Source organism: Pseudopodoces humilis, chromosome 6 (genome assembly GCF_049639895.1).
Source record: "Pseudopodoces humilis isolate 2021_Gansu_Grassland_sample_001 chromosome 6, ASM4963989v1, whole genome shotgun sequence".
NCBI lineage: Eukaryota > Metazoa > Chordata > Aves > Passeriformes > Paridae > Pseudopodoces > Pseudopodoces humilis.
In genome coordinates this window covers 22,816,517-22,835,532 of record NC_142205.1, presented here as the reverse complement: position 1 = coordinate 22,835,532, position 19,016 = coordinate 22,816,517, and the positions used below count along the sequence as shown (strand labels likewise).

The window sequence follows — 19,016 nt, the reverse complement described above, 5'->3', positions numbered from 1 at the left end:
AATGAGAGACCAAAGCAGGTGAATGACCCTGTACTCCCATCAGAGTACCATCCATAGCACCAAGTCAGTATGGTGACCCACAGGATGACTACTTCCACAACTCACTCCCTAGCATACTTCAGATTCAGAATAGGAACATCTCTTGACTCCAGGGAACTTCCCAGCTGTATTTTTTGCAGTCTGAAAGGAGATGAGCAAGTTTTTGGCGTGTGCACCTGCTTGTAAAGAAATGAGTGGGACCACAGCCAAAGGCGTCTTCCAGTTCAGACCTCCTGCTCACTCAGGCCAAAAAAGGCAAAGGCACAACCACACCTATTCTGGGAGTTGGAAGGAGCAGCTCTGCAGCCAAACTCAGTCGGCATCACGTGCTGGGAGTGTGTTCCTTGGAGCCCTGGTGTCATATTAGGCAAAGGGCAGTCATCATACCCTTGGAAGAAATGTTCCTGTTCATCTGTTGGAAAGACCTTTCTGACTTGCAACAGAGAATCTCTCTGCCTAGGGAAAGTCCTGACAATTTTATCAGGACTGTCAGCCTGCAGTTGGCTGGGTGTTGTGAAGAAGTCAGGCTCATGGTGACCCCTTCAGCTTTTGGCAAGAAATACTAAGGAGTCCTTCAACTTTGAACCTGGTTCATCACCAACTGTACAGCTATATCCATGGTCAGCAGAACTGAGACCTCCATGAGCAACACAAGTGGGTGGTGCAGTTGAGTCTTGAGCTGTTTGGTGATGAGGGACAGCCATGAGGAGACATCTGCTCTTCACTGGGAGCACAAAGGTTATCCAAGCCAATTTGTAACTCACTTAGGTCATGCTGGCAGCTGTGTAGTCTCCACAATGTGCCAGCTCAGGCAAAAAGCCTGACCAAATAGCTCTGGAATACTGAGTGTCCTCCTGCAGCCCTGCCGGCCACAAGAGCTTTGTGTTCATAATGCTGCAAGCTAGGCTTGCTCCAGAACAAGAACTACATGTTCTGCTTCTTGCTTCAGGTATTTAACATTGCCCTGGAAGCAGGAATCGATGTGTTGACTCTAATGCACCAAAGCTCTTGAAGGAAGAGATGGAAGGTGGTTATGGCTGTTTCTTTGGTGCCGTGGCGACGGAGGGGACCAGAGCACCGCGACTTCCCTGGAGAAGCAGCCCTGAAAAGGGCTGGGCCGAAGCGCGTGTGTGCGGCTTCGGGCAGGCGAGTGATTCCAGCTCGGCTCTTCCAGCCCAGCTCTTCCGGCTCGGCTCAGCGGCAGTGTGCAGGCGACACGGGAAGCAGGGACGAGAAAGCTGGTCTAGCGTTTCGCCAAGCACTAACCTTTATTCAGGCAGAGCTTTGGCGAAGGGAGCCAGCAACAGCTATTCTGCCCAACAGGGGAAAACCCGGCATATTTATAGGGGAGGAGAGGGGCGGGGGGGAGCCCGAGTTACATGTATCGGGGTGGGACGGCAGGGGGGAACACCAATGGAGCACAACAGTTTAACATAACTAACTCAAAGAGCCCTGGGAGTGATACATTGTCTCTCTCTGAGTGAAAGGTGTCTTGCCTCCAGGGGAGAGCCAGGATTGCGGAGCCAGCGGGCTCCCCGGCTCCCACACTTTGGCGTTGGGTCTGATGGCTGTAAAGCAAGTGGGGAGTCATGGCATGCCCTAGGTACTGTCCCCAAATCAGAAACGAGCTGGGTTTATGCTGATGGCAGAGATCTCTTCTCAGGAGGTTTATGTGCAGAACACATGCTCTGCACTGCTCCCTGCTGCCCACACATAAGCTCTTCTCTGCTTCCTGTAAAATTAGGAGAGATACTGCCCACATAATTCAACCATTACCTGCTTCCATCCCTGAGTATTCCCTGGAAGGGAGAGAGTAATCTGAATAAATTATTCTTAATGGTGGTAGCAGCAACCACTGTTCATCCTTCCTCATGCTGTTAAACCAGAACAGGATTCAGGCTGTGATATGGACAAGGAAGCTGCTCTGCACACCCCGTGCATGAGCATGACAAAATGGCTTGGTGCCTTTCCCTACTGCCCTTTCCAGTTCCCTTTTCTCAGCCTTGTAGTATATTGTTTCCCAGCTATTTTTTCAAGGCCCTCATTGCTGTATTCATCCATACCTGCACATGGTGTCTTCTGCATTACCTTCTCACTTCAATCTACATGAGCTTAGCTTTGAGCATAAAAGGATTTGGGAAGAAACCAGACTCTGCCTTGATTAATTTCTGAGGCTTGTGGGGGCCTGCTTGTCACAATTTATCAGGCTCTGCTTTAGTAACAAGGTTCTAAGGTCTGGTTTTCCCACAAAGACAGCATAATCAGCGCTGGTATCTTCCATCCTCCCTAGGTCAGCACCTGGTCCCTGCTGTTACCACTCCCTTTGTCAGGAGCGTGCTTACCTGCTTTGCAGGTTCTGGCTCATGTAACCTGTGAGTTGTTGCCAGACTTACCCGTGTGAGAGTCACAGTCACCTCTGGAGCTGCCTCTGTCAAGGTGCACTAAATGGCCAAATCTCCAGTGCTTTAGGAAAGTTTTCTAGTCATCTGCACTATTACAAGACATGACAGGAGATCCCATTCAGAAATAGGGTGTATTTTTAATCCTTTCTGGTTTCCACACATGTAGGAAACACCAGACCCTCACAGACTGCACATATAAGATCATGGTGGCATTCACAGCAGTCTTGGTGTGTTTGACCATGAGGTAGATGTAGTTGTATCTCTGGCTCTCCAAGTTTCAGATACCTTCCCAATGAGATCATCTTTCAGAGTGTATCAATGTGTATAAATACCTAAATAGGAGAGTGTAAACAAATAGGGCCAGAGGTACATCCCTAGAGAAATTAATGGAAATTGGAAAATTTTCCTATTTCCAGGCCAAACTTTTTCAAAACCAATTAATACCAGCCTGAGATCACATCCCTTGTAGGTGACTGGTCACAGGAAAACACCCATCATTGCATCCACTCCCTTGATTCATCACCCCCTCAGGCTGGCCACAGGCTTCTGCTCTCTGGAGCTTTTCTTGTGCCTATGGAGGAGACTGGCCCTGCAAGTGCTGTTCACACCAATTCTTCCCCACTGCCTCATTCCTTACACTCTTTCTCCAAGCATTTGGTTGTGTTTGACCAAGACACTATTTTCCCACATAACCACTATGTATTTGGTGCTGTTTGGCCATTTTTGAGGGCATCTCTGTCCCCAGAGCTACAATAAGAGGCATAGGGGCCTTCTGTTAAATTTACTAAGACAGATTTGCCAGCTTCCTCAGATCTCAAGAGCTCACGTCTGTTTTTCATTTGGTCACTCTTCAGCCTTGAAATGGTAATGAGTGTCTCCTCCAGAAGACCACTTAACCTGCTGTGTCCAAGCCCCTTCCTGCTGCCACATGGGAGCTGCACCATGTGCCGGGGATGCTCATTGCCAGGGGAGCAAAGCAGGGTTCCTGCTCTAAGCATTTCCTTTGCACTCATTTTATCATGAGGGTGGTTTGGAAGCTGCCCAAAGCAGTTGGCCAAGATGATAGCAGAATGTCATTTGATTCTGCATCACTGAACTGCTTTCTTTCCAAAACATAGGTTGTTTCTTCTTTTGGGTTGATGGTGGGGTGTTTTAACCTTTTTGCTATTAAGAGGGCCTTGCCATTTCACACTTGCAGGATGTGGCCCCTTTTATGTCTATTTGCTTCTTTTGCAGTCCCATTGAACAGACCCAGGCCCCCTGAGTGCATAATCTCTTGTGTGGACAGCTGGCTCCCTCCAGCCCATCCCAGCGGAGCAGGGCCTGGCATTCCAGCTGGATGTGGCCTCACCAGGGCTGTGCAGAGGCAGGATCACCTCCTTCAGCCTGATGCTGACACTTAGCCTTGTGCTGCCCACGATACAGTTTGCTGCCTTTGCCATGAGCACAGGTTGGTGGCTCACATTCAGCTTGGTCCAGATCCCAAACCCCAAGTCCTTTTCTGCCAAGCTGCTTTACAGTTGTCCCAGCTTGTACTGGCACCTGGGTTTTCCTTCCCAGGTTCAGGACTCTTCACTTCCCCTTCCTGAATTCATCACAGATGAGAACCATTCACAGGTGAAAGGAATGGCACACAAACACTACAAAGAAGGACTTTCCCTCTTTGTTTTTAAGAAATGTTTGGGGTTGCTTTGTGCTTTTGTTTTCTTCCCCTTCCACCTCAGCATTGTCTGACACAGTGAACTTTTGGCAACTACTTTGTTCATACATGTTTTCTTCCAAATAGTTCCCTCTCCTGATAAGCACGGCCTGGAGATACTTTATCCCGGTGTTTTTGATGTGGTTCAGACCATTAAGGGGCTGGAATGTGGAATAAGCTACAGTGGGTGACACAAATGCCAAGCAAACAGTAAGCAAGCCCCATCCCAGAACTTCATACACAGGATTCATTTCTTGCTTCTTTAACAGCAAAAGCCATAAACATCAGGTGTTTTCATCCCATTTGCACTGACAGCTTTGGATCCTTTAAGCCACTTTCTACACAGATAAACCACTCCCAACAGTTTATTGCAGCAAGGTGAAGATGTGATAGCCACCATTTCCAGAAACACCTGAGACCCACTTTTTGTTTGGTGTTTGTTCTCCAGCCTTGTGTTGATGGAAATTTAAAGCTGTGGCTATGAGACACAACAATACACAATGAGAGTGCCTGGTCTTTGTTAGGACTGACTGCAGTGTGAAATGGGACCAACCAGTTCTGCTTTTGAACCAAAATCCACCTTGGTGCATAACTGGCTCCTATTTTGGGGGGCTATAACTAGCAAAAAGTTCTTCCTTCAAGAAAAGCACTCTCCTACCCATCTCTGTACCTGGTATATAAAATATTTTATATATATATATATAAAAATACATATATGTATAATATATGTTCTTTATATATTTATTTATATATACATATGAGAGCTTTGACTATTCACCATCATCATGTTTTTAAACTGCCAATTGTGAGGTTTTGGGAAAGACAAAGGGAGGAGATTATGGCACTGTCTCTCTCCCCACCCACTACAGGAGCAGGGGGCCACAAGCCCACAGCCTGCACCATTTGCAAGCAAAGGCAGCTCTACATGGAGAACTTGGGGTGCTAAAGGGTTCTGGTGGCTCAGGTATAATCAGCACAAAATAGATTCTCTCCCACTTCCCACTCCCTCCCCGTATCTTTCTCACCAGCCCAGCTTATTACCCTTTATTTTATACCAGGCTGTCAGAAACTCACCTAAAGAATTCACGTATTTCAACACAAAGCAGCCACTAAGTGAAGCAATGTAATTTATTTGACATTATACCAGACACAGGTGCTCCAGATCCAGACTTGACCTTAAAAACAATTTAAAATCCTGGATTTGCTGTATTGGAGGTATCAGTTACCCATCTGAGAGCCAAATGTGTCAGTATTACAGCCACTGAAACAGAAAACTAAGTACAGGACGAGTCAAGCTAGCAAGCACCATCAGTCCATTTCAGCTGTGAACTCGCTTCCAGTTTTGGGGCGCTGGAAGAAATGACAAGGCTGTTGGACAACTTCACAAGTATTTCAGAATAAAGCAGCTCTCAGTTACTCATGTCAGTGTCTAACTACACAAACTGGGGAAATTGGCTTTTTTTTAAACTCTGAATTATTGTCAGGCTAAGACCTGCAGGAGAGGGAGTGGGGAGTGCTCCCTCTCCCTCACCCCTCTTAAAGAATGAGGTACCACAATACAACACAGCTCCTGATGACAGTAAAATTAAACAAAAAACCCAAACATCTTACACCATAAACAGTGCAGCACGATCCCAGCTGGCAGAGCCTGCCCAGAAACCTGTGCAGGGACAAACACGCACCTGAAGATGGAACGCAGATCTGAAACACAGTATTACAACCAGCTTCACAGCAAACTCACTGCTCTTTGCTTCAGCCATGCAGCTGCTGTCTTCAAATTGCTTTACTCCATTTAACAAACATTGACAAATGCCAAAAAAGTGAAGTTTGTACTGGTAGTAAATCCATAGTCATCATCCCTCCTAGATTCTTCTGGAGCTGAGCAGCAGGGCAGTGCCATTAGCCACCAGGCTGTCACCTCCCTGTGCATGAACCAACTGCAGTTTGAGGTACAGTTTAAAACATACAAAGATGACATAAACATAAGTGGTGCAGGGAAATCCAGACAGAACTTTTCCTCTGTGTTAGCGGCTTTGTTTCTTCAGACGCAGCCTTTGAAAGGAGACAAGAGGTGGTTCGGGATGGTCAGGCCATCACATGAGGCAGTCCTAGTTGAAATAACACACGCTTCCATTACACAACTTCTATTTACAAAATTTTCTTCTTCAAAAGTTTTTAATGTGCACCATGAAAATGAAAATTTCTCTCGTTACTGACATGAAAGCAGTAGACCCTGTAATCTTAGAACAATCTGAATTACCAGAAATAAAATGAAAACTGTTTTCAGGGAAACATGCATTTATTGTTAAGCATTCCCAGTGAAAAATCAACATCTTTTAAAATGTGTGTTTATTTAAAAAATCATTTGTGTACAAAAGTGTTTGTGTAGTTTTTATTTTCAAGACAAAAAACACTGATGCTGCATTCCAGCCTCCCCACCCCAGTTCCGCCTCCACAGGAAGTCTGGTGCTTAGGAACCAACCTCCTGCAGTATTTATAGGTAAATATTTATTTATTAGAAAAGTCAGAATTTAGGATGGAAAAGGTAAGTGAAAAGCAGGGCTCTTCAGCAGTAGACATCAGCATTCCCATGATGGCAGCCCTCTTCAGGCACTGCACCAGAGCAGCAGCAGTCGCTGCAGATCGTACACCAGACAAGCACAGCATTGTCACAGAACATTTCCTCATGTGTCGAGCCGTGATCTGAACTTACATTATTGATGAAGGGCTCAGCACCACAAGCGATCCTGGAGCCAGTTTGATGCTGACAAAGCAGGTAACAGCACAGATCAAACATCACAGCACAGTACAGGGCAAATGATTCACAAGGGTTTGTCCAGTGAGAACAAATCCAAAGTCAGGTTGCTGCCAACAGAGCACTGCAGCTGGAATAACCAAGCCAGAAGCCAAATGTGTTGACGACAGTTGGTCTTGTGAGTCTGATGATGAATCAGCTGATGACACAAACACCACAAGCAGAAGAGCTACCTACATCATTCACAAATAGGTTTGGAACAGATCAGAAAACTAGCAAGAAAGAAGTGATTGCCCCTTTGCCTAGCCCTAGGAGAAAGTTGTGCCTGGAAAGCGAGAATGGTAACACTGAAAACATCTATTTGGTCTTCCCAGAAGTGGCTTTAGGCACCCACAAGCATCTTGACTTTTATGCTTTAATTCCATGATTCAACAGATGCTGATGAAATGCACTTTTGCTATCTCTCGTTGAGCCAGCTGCTCATCGAAACCATACAAAACTACGCACCTGGTCACAAATCAGTGTCCCCACTCATCAGCTCCATCCACAAAACAGAGCAGGAGAGGACACCTCATCTTCTGATTACCTCTGCTCATCAGCATTTCAGTAAAACAAATTTATTTACTAAATAATTTAACATTTCCCACTTCAGGCAAGCCTCCAAGTCTAAGCCAGCTTTTGGTGGTGTTTCAGAAGGGAACAAGGGACATGCACAGTTGACTTATCCTGCGCTAAAAATGGAACTTCTCGAAACAGTGCATGACCAATGCAGTAAACAAGAACTCTCGCTTGAATCTGTGTTTTGATTTCCCCCCACTCCCCTTCTCCCTTCCCAAATGACATAAGCTCTGAAGTGCCTAGTCTGAGTCACAGCTGTTAGGCTTAATTTTGCATAGTTTAAATGTTTCTGTTACCCACACCATCTAATGCAGATTTGGTGTTACAAGGTAAGATTCTTTCTGGCTATTTAATTCCTCCTTTCAGACAACAACAAAAAAGTTTCTATATTCCTTATGTCAGTGTTCCAATACTAATTTACATGGAAAACAGTTGAATACAGTGATAATTAGAAAAAAACTAAGACATATTCATACACCAGTAGTACCTAATTGTTCATAAATACTACCGAACCAATTATAGTCAAGGCCCCATGTACTCTGTTGCAATCTTAACAAAATACTAAAAATCAAAATGCTTGGAGTATGCAGAATGCACTAAATGATGCATCTTTCCAGGATATGTTCCTACGTTTTTTTTTCTCCAAAATGCACCAATTTGTCACATTGAGAACACAGTTTGTTCACAGAAGGAATGGGAGGAAGCTGTGAATTTGGCAAGGGGGTGGAATACAGTCAGGGCTTTTGGTACGGTACTCAGGGGAAAATGGAGGCTTTTGGCAATAGGAAAGGGCATTTCCCTACCTCTGAACAAAGCTGAACTTTGCTTTTAGAGGAATTGGATAAGATAGGATAAACCACTTTGCACATTACAATGTTCAGCAGTGAAATCCAGTGGATGCTCTGGTAATCCGTAAGTGTTATTACCAATACCTTGTTTAGAAAAATGGGGCCATATAGACTTCAAAATGACTGTTTCAAGCCATCTTCTGGCACACAATAGAGGAAGACAATGCATGATTTATTTGTACTTAGCCACTGTACCCCTGTTTCATGTTCTTGCAAGGAGTGGTAAATGTGCAGCCTGAGTCCACACCTGGAGTGGGCTGCACAGCCACTCCACATCTGTGAATGCACAGGGCCCTGAATATAGCGATGTTCAGTGACACAGAAAACAGAACAACCATTTGTATGTACAATGTCTCACAATGATAAGCTGAACACTAACAGCAAAATTCCTAGGGCTCAGCCCCAGCTGCAGTTAAACTAACCTTGTACAACATTATCCCTATATTCAACTCTGATAATTACCAAGAATACAAAAACATTCCTTATAAAGGAGTCACCAGTCAAAATTCAGAGGGACTTCAGACCAAAGATGTCTCCTTAATGCTGGGTCATGTTTCCTTCCCAGCTCACTTCTTGAGAAACTTCCTGCCAGCACCTGAGCTAGCATTAAGCTACCGAGCACATGCATGGAGGGCAAAATCCAGAATCCAACATTTATACATAAGGGGGAAAGGGAAGACAAGTGTTTTGCAGTAGAGAAGAAAATGAGGTAACTTCGTGAGAGAAGTAAAACTTAACAGGGCATTCTTTCAGAGGTGACTGTGCTCACCTACGAACCTCTTTTCCCCCTCTCCCCCTTTCCCTGGCTACCTTCATCACTTTACATACTGTTGGAGAAGCCTGCTGTTCTTAGGAGACTGGTCTTATCGAAAGACACGTTCAGAAGCCCGTTACTGAGAAGTTTTATGTCCCCGACAATGATTTCCAAGTTCTTTCTTTTGATAAATAGCAGCGAAGAACAAGGGAAAGTAGTCAGCAATTCATATTTACCACCAGGGTAAAAAAAAAAGGTGTTGATGTAATCAAGAAGTTCTTAGCCTGTATAACAGAAAAGACAGCAACTTGAGATTAACACAAGTAGCATTTTGCCAGTTTCCTACTGCCCCTGGTTTTCACTTAGCAAACCAGCTGAACAGTAGCAGCTTCTTGTTAAAAAAATAAATAAATATAAGGAAAGTCAAAACAACTCATTTCCTTTGGCATCATTGCAAATGATTTACACTAACTCAAGAAAACCCAAGACAACTGATCACTGACTACACCTTAAAAAGCAGTAAGTATAAAGACTAAGCAAATGCATTTAGTATTGCACTGATATGAGTTCAAAGTATTTACTGTCTGTGCCCTGTTTTAAGTTTGGACACACCAGACAGAGCAGTACAGGGAATATCCCAGAACTAGCCAGGTCTTGACAGCTTTGTTTTCTGGTTCTGTTCCCCCTACTACTATGCTCCAGGTATTTAACAGATACCGTAATGTTCCTGATTTCATCTAGTATGAGTTATAAACAGATCATGAAGTGCAAAACTATTTCAATTTGTACTTCACAGCTCTAGAAAAACCCCAAGCAGGCACATTTTTCCCCACCCCATTAATCCACAGCCTAGGAGAGAAAAAAAACAGAACAAAACAAAAGAGTCATAGAAAAGATGACTGATACAGTACTCCATTATCCACAATCCCCACTCTCTAGTCTCAGGATTTCTCTGAACTTCCTTGTCAGATATACTCTCAAAAGTTAGCATCATATTCACAAAGACATTACAGCTCTCTTTAAATAGATGTACTAGTGTTTGACGTTGCAAGACTAATAATTTTCAAGCTTTTGCACTCAGGATGAAATGTCATTTTAATACAAATAAAAAGACTGACTGTATGTACAAGCCAAGGTAAGATTTCAGTTCTCGTTTATCAGAAACATCAATCCAAAAAAAAAGCTAAATTGAGAACACACTTCTACTTCTATGTGCATTTGAAGTATGTACAGTAAAAACACCAACACAGCCTCCATGTGTTAACCAGAGAAAAATGCAAGCAAGGATGAATTTTAAAGTACCTGGTAAGCAATCCTTAAACTGAAGCCCAAAATAAAGCTAGAAAACTGCTGCAAAAAACAGCTGATTGCATTGTATCAAGTACTCAATTTTTTTTTTTTTTTTCATTCTCAGTACACTGGAGAATCAGCTTTGTCCTCCTTCAAACCCTGTGAAATCGTATTATCCAGAGTGTACTGAAGAACACTTTACAGCTATTTAAGACAAAAAAAAAAAGAAATTAAACCAGCTCCATCTTTTTGTGCTGTATCGAGGCATACTCCTTACATGATTGTGTAGAAAATATGATGGGTGAAAATCACTACTGATAATTCAAAATATATATTTTTAAAGGGGAGCCTAGACTACTGCAATGGCACACATAATACCCACAGATGATGAAACATAATCAACAGTATGATGTAAGGGAGAGGAGAATCAGGTTTCCCAATTAATAAGCTAGAAAGAAAATGGTTCTGAATAGGTCACCATTTGGAACTTTGGGAAAGTCTTGAAAGTCTGTCAGGAAAAAAGTTACAAAAGCAATTAAGTATTTCAATGGTGCTCTCTTCAGCAACCCTATCTAATATGTCTATTAAGTACAAGCATGCAAATATAGGTCAATCCACAGGCACATAGGATCCATGTTAAAAACAGTAAGATAACTGTGATGAGTGGCACCAACAATTTTGATGACTAACACTCAAAATGTTGCTTTCTGAATTACTAAATCAAAATCCTGAAGCAAGTTCCTGCTAGTCTTTGTCACACTGCTAAACACTAAAGTAGGCATTGTTTTCCCCCATTATCTTAGCTGAGCTCAAAGAATTTTTACAATATTTAGTAAGAAAAAAAATTAAAGTATTTCCCCTTTTTAAATTTACACAGACGTTTAATTAGCTTTATTTACAGAGCGCTTTTTTTCAGTCTCCAATAGTGCCTAGATAGCATCATCAGGCAAGAATGCCAGTTTTGAAAGAATCTATATAGAATCCTAGGAATAACAGATGGTGATGCTCCTCCAGAAGGGGCAAGCTGGACTACAGAAGCAGCTCTCTCTATATGGCTCAGTTACTCAGGAGTAATTCTGTTGCAGTCTCTACATCCCATGATTTTGAAGACAAGGCCACTATTACTGCATTCTGCAACGAGAAAAAAAAAAAGCAATAATATTTTCAGTGTGTGAACCTGCAGCTCCAGGAAGTGGAATGAAAAATTCATAAAAAATCAAAACACATTAGCTTACTATTTCTTAATTCCCAACTAATATTGATAGAAAAATTGTTTCAAAAAGGTAGGGGTAGCTCACAAGGTTTATCTGTAACACAGTATTTTAAATCCAGTTCTTAAAAATAATTAGCAAAATTGAATAATTAGCCCTACACAATGTCCTGGAAATAGAGAATCTACTTCACTAGATTCTCATGATACTGATGACTACCTGTGTTTATACACATAAACTTGCCCTGTCCTTACCGAAAATATTTAAGTTATTTATACTTACCCTATCAAAGCCCATAGCACAAAGGTTTTCTATTTTTTTGGTGTATTCTGGACTAGAAACTGGTGCTCCAGCATACACATGTGCCCAAAGTCGAGCTGTCTGTTTAAACATTTCTGGATTTTGTTTGTACTACACAAAAAAGAGAGGGGGGGTGGAAAGCAGAAAGTTAAATCAACTCAGCAACCCAAACAAACAGCAAGACAATATGGCAGATTGAAACCCATCATTCTTCCTGTGATATCTTCCACAATGTTTCATACTGATCATGCTGCTATTCTTGAAGTAAATTTAGAGGTGAGGATTACACAAAGGAAACCTATGTAAGCATTTGATATAATGAGTTTGCCTTCAGGTTAAATTATATACTGTTGGTATTTGATGTGTGCAACCAGGTACTGCTCTCAATTGCACAGATCAAAGTGAAGTAGCTATATTTAGCACAGCTGCTGAAAATTTATATTCAGTGTGACAGAGTACAAATTATCCTGCTGTTAACATCTCCTGTACATGGTACTATGTACTACTCTAATGCATTTCTCTAATCACTTAAAAATATAAGTGGTTTTATGCACTGCAAGTAGGCCTGCAGTTTTTTAGTCCAGGCTAATATTCTACTACTAGGCTTCTTTCAGAGAATGAGGATTTTGATCACACAGGTGGCAGAAGAAGGGCTGAAAAATGAGTAAGTGCAAAAAGCTAGGGAGCTGCACCTCTTCATGCAAGCTACTATTTACCAGGGAAAAAAAATTACATCAGTGTGTTACTATATTATTACGTACCACACTCATCACTAACCAGTTTTTTAATAAACAACAGACTGGACCATGTTGCAGAAAATTTTTAGCATGTGCCAAGAAATTTGGTCATCTGTCCTAAACTGTATTCAGAAAAGTTAAATGATTTTCCCATTTTAACATCTTTTGTATGCAATTATCAAGTTTTTTGTCTTTTAAAAAAACCCTCTTCCCTTGGATCATCACTTGAGTAAGACAAGATATTACTAAATACATTTTTCAAATATTTAGGTACATTTTAAGGACAGAAATATGGCTGATTATCATTCTTAGACATTTCATTAACACATGAAAATAATAATTAGATCTATAAAGTACAGTAAAATGTTGTACATCTTTTTACCTCTCCTACAATAACCCACACTAATTACACTGCTTTGTATGCCTTGCCCACCTCCTTCTAATTCCAATCCACATGTCATAATTTGCATGTTTACTATCTGATGGCATTAATGGCATTAAAACAAACATGGGAGGCAATTTATTGTTGGAAATAAATCTTTTGGTGTAATGATTTAAAAAGAAGAATTAAGTTAAACACCAGTAACATCCTGAAGTACTATTTTCTTCTGCTCTTAAGAGATCTTCCCCCAATTAATTTTTAAAAAATATTTTTGAAAACATTGCCACGTCTAGAAAGCAACTAGGTGAAGTGCAAAGAATTAGTCATAATTGCATTTTACTCAGAACTAGCTTTCAGTGTTCTATTAATAGAATTCCTTTACTTAGGTATCTGTAAATAATCCAGTTTCTCACTGAATTTAGAAAAGCCTAAAGGCAACTTTCGCTGATGTTTCAGTATCAGGAATCTGAGGCAGTTCATGCTGCTGTACAGAAAAAAACCCAGCAACCAGAGCAACTAATACACCAGACAGCTGGTGTCTGAAAATACTGCTCTTATTCAAACAGAAATGCTCCCTGGGATTTTCCCAAGATCTTGTAGGACACTGCCATTTACCTGGAAAACACACAGTTTCATAAAATAGTGCAAGTGTGGAGAATAATTAATTCCCTGTGAATTTTTGTCTTTGAAAAAGCAATTAACCCCAAACAAAAGAGACCTCAACACCAAATAAACACATGAAAAAAGCAGTTTACCAACATCTCTTTCAAAACCATTAAAATCACTTTCTACTTACATACACATGCCTGTAACTCAAGGCCAAACCCCAGCATAGTTTTCATGAGGGTATTTGCAGGAAACAGGATAAACCGAATCCTCCCCACATCAGCTATGCCACAGTCCCACTGGACACAACCCCCACAAGCACCTGAGGGGCAGCCTGGAAAATTGCTCTTTGCAATCTAAAGTTTCATGGTGCTTTTTGCCTGAGAAAAAAAACCTTACCAGCTCAAGTGCTTCTACTGCTATGATTCCCACACAAAATTCTACCATCAGGGCCAGAATAGGAAACACTATTTTTGTTCTTTGTAACAAAAAAAGGATATAGTGGGTTTTTTAATGAAGAAGGAGTGTGACAGCAAGGGCATACATCTTGAAAAAAACCCAGTGCAGGGATGTGCCTGGTGATCTTTCTGGCCTTTGCAACATTTCTCCCTGGGCAGAGCAATTCAGCCTGACAGAACTGTTCAGGGACATTTATTCAGAGCCTTACTGCAGAATCCCACAAGCAAGCCTTCTGTACTTGCTGAGTACAGTGGTAGCAAACAGCTCTCACGCACCCAGCAGTGCAATGGGCTACCTCTCATCTCCATGTTTCCCCCTGAACCCTGACAGGTTTGAAAAAATGCTTATCTATCATTCTACACTGAGTTTTAAAGGGAAGGAGTGCACACCTTGTCACCCCATCCTGGAGGGTTCTGACTTACAGAAGATAAAGGTGAGACAGAAGGTTCTTCCAGCATCAACTTGCTTAGTTTCTTCTTTTAGTGAAATACACCCTTACTGCCAGCCAGTGGGGAAGCCAGGCTGCCCTTCTCTCTCCCCAAAGTAAAAAGGAAAACACATACATACTTGGGACTATGTTGAGAATTGTCAGAGGAATGACTGTTTCTGTACCTCATCTACACTTTAAACAGAATCATGCCAGTCCCGGTATGGCCTAAGATCCAACTGATATTTTTTTGGCATTGAAAGTTTTCACTAATGTCTGAAAGGTAACAAACCTTGTTGATTATAAAATTTTACTGATAGTAATTCAATCAGTGATTAAAACAGTTATGCCCAAGTCATTATTCATAAAATTCTGATATTAAAAAAATACAATGCCCAACAACATTCATATTAATCTGGAAGAGGAGCTACATTCCAAGTCATATCCAATTAACACCACCAAGTTAAAACTCCTTTAAAACCAACAGCATATTGCTTTTCTTTTACTGTAAGCTTTAGATTTTAAAAGGCTAGTTACACTGGAATTCATTTAACTATGCTGTTATCTCCTGACATTTCTCACACGGTGATATAAATAAAGGACAAAACCTCCTGACAACTGTAGAGTAACTAATACTCTGGAATTCAAAAAGAGCACGAAACATTGTAGCAGCTCACATTTAATATATGCAATTTTACAATAAATTGTTTAAAATCTGTTATCTTCTCTAAGTCTTGGGACCTAACCTGAATTAGCAAAGATTACAGAAGCGTTAAAAAAATCAGTCAACTGAGTATCTTACCTGGTTTGCCACTACTGCATCTTGTGGATCATCTGGTTCTGCAGCTGCCAACAATGCTTGCAGCGATAACAACACTGTTCTTAGAGTCATTGCTGCTGCCCTAAAATTGAAAATTCAGAAAATCCTTTACCATATTCCTTGCCTGTATTCACCCTTGTGGCTGTACTATTATAGAATATATGAGTTCACGTACAGACTTTAAGTCGAAGACACAATTTTAAACTGCTGCAGCTTATAGTTCTTAAAATATTTTTCTGTATATATATTTAAATAAGGTTTTAAACGTGGACTTTCCTATTAACAATGCTTTCTTAAGTTTTTGGGAAGTACCTTGACAAAGACATTTCACCACACCGTGCCTATTTAATGCAATTCGTTTAATCTGGGGAAAAACCCCACAAAAACCAAGGCCAAAGCAGGTTGTGCCGTTCTCCCTCACTGCCGGTACCAGCACCTCTCTCCCGGTGCGGGGCGGGGCCGGCAGCCCGGGGATGCTCCCTCTGCCGACACTCTTGAGGCAGGAGCAGTGACGTACATTTTAAACATGCTAACAAATCATTTGTTCTATACACTAGATCTCTTTCCACCAGTTTTAACATTACATTTTTCACTAAACTGAACCATTTACATAGTTAATTACTACTTCAATAATAAAAAGGTTGGGCTTATTATGGAATGTGTGACTAAAATACTTCCTTGGCTTCCTCTCACTACAACCTGACACAACTGCTGGCACCAGGAAAACATTCTGTGAAGTCACTCTTTGCTGCTGAAGGTAGCACAGTCCCAGAGCTGGAACTTCTAAGATTTTAGATTTTAATCATTTCTCTTGATGTCAAAGTGTATTTCAAATAAGACGTTTCAATAATTTAGTAAGGGAAAACCCAGTATGCTCAGAGAAGTTAATAAACCCTCAAAGGTAATCACATGAAATTATTAAACATTAGAAGTCTGGAAAATTGTAACATTTATACAGTTTCATTAGATTTTGATCATAAATAACATCTCTGAGCTAGCATTTCAGTTGGCATACACTGGAAACCAAGTAAGAACCCCACAGGCTCTGTGGAAGTTGAGTACTTCTGATTTGAACAGTTAACTAGATTCTTAAAATCATTGTGGCAACGGCACAGACAGATGTTCAAACCAATACAGAAATCTCTTTACTCTGCTAAAGAACTACTAGCAAGGTGAGTGGGGAAAATGTGACATTTTAGATTTGAGCAAAGTGATTAGGACAAGTGAATGCTAGAGGAAAGTTATGAAACACAGGCATCCAAGTTCTTACAAACAAACCTCAATTTTCAATCAAAAGAAAACAGCTTCTTGTTTTCAAAAGATTGCAAATAAAGAGTTTGTTAGAATAGGTGGGGAACTGTTTAACCTGATGGTCCAGCTACAAAGGAAACTGTCCAAGTATGTTTCCAGGCTTAGGTTTCAGAAATTTATGTATTTTCTGGTACTGAGTCACTGGATTAAGGTACTCTAGCAGTGTATACCAATGAACAGAGAATAGATACTGGTAAAATGTCAGAGGTATGTTTGTGGCACCCAAATATTATGTTCCTAGATGCTTACATTCACAGCTTTCTTGCTATGTCACTAACCATTCAAACATGCCATTCTTCCCTAATTGTTTCTAATTCTAGAAGAATTCTCTCAGTAAGTTATTTTTTAGCTTGATAATTATTGCTGAGCTTTCGCAGTATAGTGTTCTACAAAATGCAAGTGAGAAACATCCCAAATGACAGAGATTTTAATTAGCACATAGTGTCTCATTCCAACTGGCACACCAGCTTGAAGTCCCTTAAGCTGACCATAGTAGATTTAAATCTTAAAAAAAAAATCCTTATCCTTTTAAATTTCAATTCTGACAAATCACAAAACCATCACAACATACAATTCTCCTCTTTCAAACCTATTCCTTAGCAATTTTCTTCTCTTTACATGTACCTAATACTATTTTGCTCTTATAATTTCCTTAGGCTTGTAATCTCTACTGGTTTATACTATCTTGAAATTAACCTATTTAATGTACACACTGATGACATAATTCACAGTCTCATATGCTAGCATTATGAGAATGTAATACAACATATTTACTATTCCAGCATTCAGGAGTCATGGAATTCTAAGTCTTTCAGGCCTTACTATGCTCAAATGGATATAATTTTTATTTTTATGCAGTCAGTTTCAGCTGCTAACACATCTACCACACCCACTTCTTTTTCACAGTCAAGTAATTTTATAATGTTATTTACTGTAGTTTTAAAGACAGACTTAACATGAAATATCTATCAATCATAACTAATGCTATAGTTACTTTCTCCAAATAAAAGTTGTTCTGTCCTTTCCTTTGCAGAAATCCTCCTACTTTAGAGACTACTGAAAATGTAGAGATGTCATAAAAAGCCTTTTATGCCATTTTTACACACAATTTACTTCTACTTCCACTGTACCTTCTAGAAGAGGAGTGCAAAATATACTTTGGGGAGTAGAGAGCATCACTAAGAACCAAAGATGCCATGGACACCAGCTGTCCCAGCTGTCTCTGGCTTTCAAGACTGCCAGGTCCTTTCAATCCCTGTTCACCTGTTACATATGATCAGAGAATTTATACTATGAAACACTAAGTTTCAGACACGATTGGTTTAGCCATGTTTATAAAAAGGTTTAAAAGTGTAGCTTACAACTTATTTTCAAGTCTCATGTCTCAAAACAGCTTTCCCATCTTATGCTTAGTAAGACAGTCTTTATTGGACACAAACATTGAAAGAAATATCCTTAAACCATAAAAGGAAATCCATTAACAGTTTCAGTTGCTGTTTGTATTAAACAAAAGAAGAAATTAAAGTTTGTGATTAATGGTAAAGAAAAACTGACATATTTTGTGTAACTATTGTATAACCATCTGAAAATCTACCTTTAGAACACCAATTAGCTTTCCTGATTAAAGAAAGTAAAAACAGCTTATTTTTTACATAGCTTAGTCTTAATTTTTCAGATGTATGTAAAGATTCACAGAAGAAACTGAAGGAACAGCTAAAAATAGATTCTGATTTCCCATGAACTTAAAAGTTCTTCCTTCTTCCCATTACCTTCTTTTGGGAGAATATAGTGAATGGAGATGACTGCCTAAAATTATATTTACAGATACCAGTAAGGCAGGACATGCTCCTCAGGAGCAAAAAGCAAAAACAATTCCCCTCATGAGTTCTGAAAGAAAATCTATATTGATAGTGGCACAAAGCTAAAAATCCCACCACACAAAACCCTCCCCAACATCTTCACAAGCCAAAGAAGAATGTCCAGGGGAAGAACAACAAAAAAAAAAGTGCTGTATTTTCCTTAAAACGAATTTCCAGTGCAAAGATACAGATCTTCTGAATTTTCTAATGCACCTCAGAGGTTTATTGACCTAGAATAGAACCCTGAAAAAATTAGGTATTTCCAACTCTTCTTACATCTGAGGTTTACTTGTACGTATGGATTTATGTGTAACAGCTCATGGAGTTCAAGCAATTCTCTTCGGTAACTCAAGCTAGCTGCATGGTTGCATTCTAGGTTTGTTCCCCTCCTCCTTGCTGAAGGCAAGGTTTTTTACTATTCCTGACAGACTTCCATCTCATCTGTTCTTAACTGAAACCTCAGAAGGCCCTTGGAAAACCTACTTCAATTCTTTATCAT

At 40.6% G+C, this 19,016-nt stretch overlaps 1 protein-coding gene across 1 annotated transcript in view; it reads right to left on the bottom strand.

Annotated features, from left to right (window-relative positions):
• Positions 1-5,253: 5,253 nt before the first annotated feature.
• The window catches only part of UBE2K (ubiquitin conjugating enzyme E2 K), a 44,388-nt gene continuing 30,625 nt past the window's right edge, over positions 5,254-19,016 (bottom strand). The window contains exons 5-7 of the mRNA XM_005517764.3: positions 15,330-15,429; positions 11,899-12,027; positions 5,254-11,536 (exon numbers count right to left, since the gene is read on the bottom strand). Coding sequence (XP_005517821.1) covers positions 11,462-11,536; positions 11,899-12,027; positions 15,330-15,429 — 304 coding nt within the window. The 3' untranslated portion in view covers positions 5,254-11,461. The remainder of the gene's footprint in view (positions 11,537-11,898; positions 12,028-15,329; positions 15,430-19,016) is intronic.